This window comes from Bemisia tabaci, chromosome 7 (assembly GCF_918797505.1).
Source record: "Bemisia tabaci chromosome 7, PGI_BMITA_v3".
Lineage (NCBI taxonomy): Eukaryota > Metazoa > Arthropoda > Insecta > Hemiptera > Aleyrodidae > Bemisia > Bemisia tabaci.
This window is the reverse complement of record NC_092799.1, coordinates 9,220,927-9,227,425: the sequence shown is the minus strand read 5'-3', so window position 1 is coordinate 9,227,425 and position 6,499 is coordinate 9,220,927. Positions and strand designations below refer to the sequence as shown.

At 37.4% G+C, this 6,499-nt stretch overlaps 2 protein-coding genes across 2 annotated transcripts in view; one reads left to right on the top strand and one right to left on the bottom strand.

Annotated features, from left to right (window-relative positions):
* Positions 1-6,499, top strand: part of mRpS14 (mitochondrial ribosomal protein S14) — a 121,057-nt gene that overhangs the window by 80,567 nt on the left and 33,991 nt on the right. The gene's annotated exons all lie outside the window — the stretch shown is intronic.
* Positions 624-6,499, bottom strand: part of PolA1 (DNA polymerase alpha catalytic subunit) — a 36,665-nt gene continuing 30,789 nt past the window's right edge. The window contains exons 23-24 of the mRNA XM_019048870.2: positions 3,076-3,192; positions 624-1,602 (exon numbers count right to left, since the gene is read on the bottom strand). Of these exons, the coding sequence (XP_018904415.2) occupies positions 1,408-1,602; positions 3,076-3,192 (312 nt within the window). The 3' untranslated portion in view covers positions 624-1,407. The remainder of the gene's footprint in view (positions 1,603-3,075; positions 3,193-6,499) is intronic.

Below are 6,499 nucleotides of genomic sequence, written 5' to 3'. Positions count from 1 at the left end.
TGCAGATCTTCTAAAACTTTAAAGCGATTTTCTCAAAGCTTTGTGACTGAAATTCTGCTTCTGTTACAGTCACAGCCTCATACTCAGAGAAAATGAACAAGTGATAATCATTCCTTGATGACGTGGCCACAGGGTAGGAAGTTGACACATCTTGGTTACAGCATTACTTAAGACACTCATAAAAGAACAACACACACTAATCAGCACCATGTGGCGGCGATCTGAACCAAGATGTCTTGACATTCCTCACTTGCTGAGCGCTATGTATTTCTTTAATTTTATGGATCCATCGGGTATCCTCAGGTCTCTGTCATCAGTCGTTTTATCGAGAGATGGATGATATTACATACCACTTCCTCTCTGAATGAAAGGTCAGAAAAAGCCTCCAGCTAACTTCATTAGCAGAGTTGGACGTTTTCCTCACAAGGCCATTAAGACAAAACAACAAAACAACACAACCTTTGTACATTTCCCTCTTTACAGTTTCACGAAGCTTCATTAATTATCATTCTTTCATGCATTCTATCATTCTTATCATGCTTTTCATTAATTAAAAACACTCTCTTTATCAAATGACACAATTTTTTCGTAAAAATCCAACACTGTTTAATAAGACTACAAGGTGCATCCAAGGAACATTATTTATTAAACATGTAAAAAAGACCACTTGAAAAGAATTCTTAAAACATCTGTAGAACTTAAACGCTAAAATCATTTAGGTTGCCGAATAATCAGCTAAAATTTTTAAATAGCACTGGGTATTCCTATGAATTAATCATGATCTTAGGAGGTCAACAGAACTTTAATTCCGAATGTTTTAGGTATGCCTGGGTGGATTTTGGATTCAAAAATACAGTGTTAACAACAGAAATGAAGAAATACATTAGGCACGTTAGAATATAATATGTGAAATGGAAGAAATTTGATATTTCAGGTATGTATGGTGGTGAAAAGACTTCACACTTATTAGGATGGGAAAAGATGAAGAACCTATCACAAAAAGCATTGTAAATGAAAATAATTGTATGCTTGAGAAATAAACTTCCAAGAAAAATTAGTAACATGGAATGATATGAAGAGCGTCAGCGATTCTGATCATGAAATTAATCCTGAGCTGACTTGAAAGTCTTGTCAGACTTTAGTTTCTCGCTGATAATGATGTGAGCGATTTTTCCACAAAAATAGATCGGTAAACATAATATAAAAAAAATAAAGTGGTGATAAAATTTGGAATTTCAGTAATGGGTTGTGAGAGCCTTTAATCCATTTTAATGAAAATAAAGAACATGAAAAATGCCACAAAATAACTATGACGAGAGTTTCTGAAGTTGCCTTGAATCTATTACGAAATGTACACTGCTTCTTGCAGTATCAATGTGCTATTCTAATGTTCCTTTCCCATGTATTTCAGGATTTTGGGAAAAAACCACTGAATAGTTTTCCTAAGTCGACAACTGAGTAAGCGCTGTACTTGAGCGTAGCATCTACATGCAGTTTCAGTCTTTGATATGCTGTCGTTAAATCGGATATTTCATTTTGATTCTTAATATCGAACATTGACATGAAGAAGCTGAGTTGAAGGAATAGTTGTTCCTCTGAGTACTGAAAAAAAGAAAGAAAAAGCTGGTTAGTTTATGCGGTAGGTGAAAAACAATCAAAGGGACAGTGCAAAAAAGTCTGCGGTTATCATGCCTTTTATGCTCAAAAGTCCTCCTTCTACTACTACTCCTTTTACAAAATGCAATTCTTGCTTAAAGTATTCAGAACATCATGCCTATTTGCACTGTGATTTTGGGGAAAACTCTGTAACTGCTGTAGGCCGGGACAAGTCTTTTTACCTTTTAGTCCTCAACCTGACATGGAGCTTGTGCATTATATTTGGCCTGAATCAGTCTCTTAACTGTAGTCTTGGTGGTGACTCTGTATTGGAAGTCTACTAACATCAAGATCCAAACAAATGCTCCTAAAATACTGATTTCCAAAAAAAATTTACGGCGAAGTAGAATGAATACCCCTAGGAGCAGGTACTGATTGATTACTCCTGAAAAAGTATCTCTCAGAAATCCAAAATAAGAGCTAAAAGTATCCGAAAACAAAATTTCACAAATGCTTAGTCCTATCAAACAGTCAATTTTCACAAGCAGATATTTTTAACTTTGATTTAAGGTTTCTTCAGTGATTTTAAGGTGATGAAAGCTCCTGCACATAGACTTCCACGTTTGGATTGAATTTAATAATGAAAGCAGGACTTAATTAAAATCTCTTCAATATATTGATGTTGGTTTGCTTTTGGAAGATTCACCTCCAATTCAGTTCATTTTATGTGAATGATAGGGTTTTTCTCAGCTTCCACAATGCAGATGGGCTCTTTTGTATGAATGCAACTGGACTTCATTTTGCAATAAAGAACTACTACCTTCGACAAAGGCTGCCAGGTTGTTGGATAAAATGTAAATACAGTAAGACCTCGATTTATCGGATTTCACGGGACCGGAGGCCGACTCCGTTAAATCGCGCTAGTCGGTCCCCCTGAAGGAACCGGAGGATTGAATCGTGATCCGATAATTCGAGGTCTTACTGTAGTCGACATGAAATCAAATAAGGTAAAACTTCTGACTTTTTTGAATTATCTTCCAACAATGTTTCTGGCTTGTCCATACAAGCACCAATCTAAATAAAGATTTTCACGGCACATGTCCTACTTCAAGTTCCTAATTGCACAATGTATACCTTAATTAGGGCTGAATTTGGAAGAGGCGTACTTTTAAAATGAGTAGAAGAGACTTATTTTAGCTTCTTGTTCCAAAATACAAACAAAACTTTGGATCTGCCTCCTTGCCCTGTAATTCATTGGCCCTTAGATCAGGCTTAAAATAAAAAGTTTATAATGGTAGAATGGTACGAAATGTCATGGTAGATGGTGTCATCAAGCATGATTTTCTAAAGCTGCAACAGGGGTCCAGAATATGCTGGAGGAAGAGGAAAAAACGAGCTTTTCATTAAAAAGAGTCAAGGACAAAAAAGTATACAGGCAGTAAGTAAAGTAAGGGAAAAAAATAAAAAAAAAACAACTACCTCTCGATACATAGAGTTTAGGTGGCAGAGTGTACACTTTGGCTGGCCACGCTCTAACTTCGAAGGGATCTTCCTTATTCGATTTGGACATGCAGGGTCTTCACAAACAAGCCAACCCTGTAAAGAGAGAAATGAAATGATGAACTGTATTTTTTCTTTTAAAAAAAACGGTTTTTAAAGGCAATATCAATCATTCTATTTCTGAGAAAGAACACAAACTAACTAAGGAATAACAGTAAAATATTTTGATATGAGATTCTATTAATAAAATAGATTATGACTTCAATTTTGGATTAACTTGTTTAGAGACAGGGTTGAAACTGACAAAAAATATTCATTTAAAATAAAATCTGCATGAGCTAAGAACTTTTTGAAGAAGAATACTACACTCTCAAGTAATCCTGTGAAAAGGATGCATTCGTCGATAGTGCTGAAACAGGATCGTGGCATGAGGCTAAATATGTGATAAATGGTAAAATTTTTGAGTGCATTTTTTTTCCACGGCAGAAAATTTACATGTGTTTTTCAGGCAGACTGGATGGAGAGAACTGAATGCAGGTAACAGGTGAATGCAGACCCTCAATGACCTGACCTTCTCTCTGATCTAAATCTTGCGACAACATCCTCGCAAAGGACATCGACTGAGAAGAGGGAAGTTTTGGGGTAATCCCAAGATCCGGAGGTACCTACCAGACTTATCGAATCGAAGCAAAAACAGGGTGTCATGTAGAAAAGGGCTCATCAAGACCATCGTGTTGGGCGTCTTTCAATGAAAGCCCATTTTACCAGAGGAAAATAATAATTTTGAATCGAGCCAGATGTAAAGTTTCACTCACCATAACATGATACAATAAGCTGAATTTATGCTTCAGTTTTGTTTTGTTTCGTTCTAACGATGCAATTACAAGCATGGATCACGATTTCCAGCTCTTGATTGGTCAAGAAATTAAGAATCATTTCAGTTATATCATGAGGCAGGATTTCTAAGTTAGCCAGGAGTAAATGACACAATTTACTGCTTCTATTCAGTAGTTTTCGCCGAAAAGTTCCTTTCCGAATCTGCCACAAAAGAATATCTTTAATGAAATCAAAGTTTGATGCAATTTTCGGGAGTTTCAGATCCTCAGCGATGCTTTCATTCCTCATGTAAAGGGTTAATTGCTGAACATTTTGTGTAAGAATATCGTAAACTGTTACACTGGAAGTGCCTAGAGTTTGAGACTTGGCCCACTCAATGGCACATCTATCATAATCTGAGTCAGTCCCCCATCGCGGCGAGTTATGATGGCCGCTACCAATATCAAATTCCATGTTGGTACCAAAGAATGATGATTTGATTTCCTGATCAACAAACATACTTAGATTCTTATTATCTGGAAAAGCTTGACCCATTGTCATCAAAAACTGAAATAATGTGTCAGTGTAATCTTGAAATCTCTCTTCATCATAATGTTCGTAAAAATAGGCATTTTCCCCTTGATCTCGTAATAAGGTGGTCAGGTAAGATTTTCGAAGAGACTGCAAAATATGAGTTCTCAGAAGTAGCTCATAATCTGTAAATATGTGGTTTAACAGAACTATAAAAACATCCGTATGATCCTTCATTAAGGCATAATGAAGCGGCGAGTAGCCAAAATTATCGAGAGAGTCAACCTTGGCACCATATTGGAGAAGCTCTTCAACGACTTCAAGGACTCCTCGCTTGGCAGCTACAACAAGAGGAGTTTGTCCTTTAAAACATCTGGCTTCAATATCAGCACCATATTTGATGAGTAATTTCACTGAGCCTTGAGACCGAACCAAATGAAGGGCTTGTTGTCCATCAGGATTGCGAAAATCAACACTGGGATTGAATTTTATGACCTCCGATAGCATCGCTACAGAGTCTACCTGTGCAGCATCCAGTACAAATTCCGATAGAAAAGATGGTCCATGTCGGTTCAGCCACTCTGGTATTACTTTTTCTATTAATTCTTGATCATTAATGGAACAGAGAGCACGGAAGAGCTTGTAAATGTTAATGCTGTCAACACCAGCACCATATTTTAAGAGAATTTTTAGGGCTTTCAAATTACCACAACAATCAGCATAATTTATAGCATTTCTAATTATGGTCCAGCCAAAGAGTCCTGAAATCAACGGATTTGCATGTAAATCTGCTCCTCTATCAATGAGACATTTCACTATGTCATTTCTTTTAAATGCAATTGCAGTGCAAAGAGGAGTGGACTTCGTTAGGAAGTTATATTTCGGCTTAAAATAGTAATAGCTTTGATTGATATTGACTCCAAAATCCAAGAGTTTTTCAACAAGGCCCATATAGCCTTTAGAGATAGCATTATGAAACAGTTCCATGGAGTCATCATGGCCAGTATTTAAGACACATCCATTCTGAATGAGGATCTCTCTGATCTCCTGAGCTTCTTTGTCGTCCCTTAGAATGCACTTTCGAAGAACTTCTTTGTTACCTGCTGCATTCACATCTGGATTAGACTTTAAAATCTCTCGCACTATTTCTGGACTCTTTAGGTCCACAGCTAATTTAAGAATTGTTTGGTCACCATAGCAAGGGATGTTGACATCGGCTCCATGCTGTAGGAGGCATTTTACAGCATCCAATTTAGTGTGTTCAACAGCTAGACTAAGAGGAGTAGTGAGCGTATTGTTAACAGAGGCACTTGCATTCACAGTGGCACCTGCTTCTAAGATCTCAAGAAAGAGTGGTCTGTTCAACTGCTTCGGACTATCTGATTTTCTCGAAAATGGTTCTGAGTCCACTTCTCTACAATAAACGGCAAAATGCAGGGGCATGAGACCATCATCATCACCAATATTGACATCAGCTCCATTCTTCAAGAGCAGTCTTGCCATATCTACAAAGCCTCTCTTACATGCATGGACCAGACATGTCTCACCATTTTTTGTCTTCGCATTGACCGCGGCCGTTCCTTGCAGAAGTAATCCCGCCATTTTTAGGTTATTATCCTCCACAGAAACATACAAAGGGGTTGCTCCATCTTTACGTTTCATGTCAACAGGAACACCATGTTTCATTAGTAGTTGAAGCATGATATCATCACAACTTCGGACAGCTAGATGCGAAAGTGTCTCACCACCAGGATTTTTAAAACTTAATTCAGTTGAAATCGAAAGAAGTTGATCTAGAATAACTGAATTTTTCTCATCTATAGTTTTACAGGTATGACATCTATAACAGTCCTCCTGGTAAAAAACTGCAACATCTTGGGGAAAATACTGTTTGATTAGATCACCGTAACAGTTATCGACAGGAACAAGAATGAGAGGAGTGTTTTTCGATGAGCGGATGTTTTTCCCCGGATCTCTATAGATCACAAATTCGAGAGTGTCCACGCATAAGCGAAGGATGGCTTCCTTCAGGGGAGCAAGATTGTCTGGTGTAAGA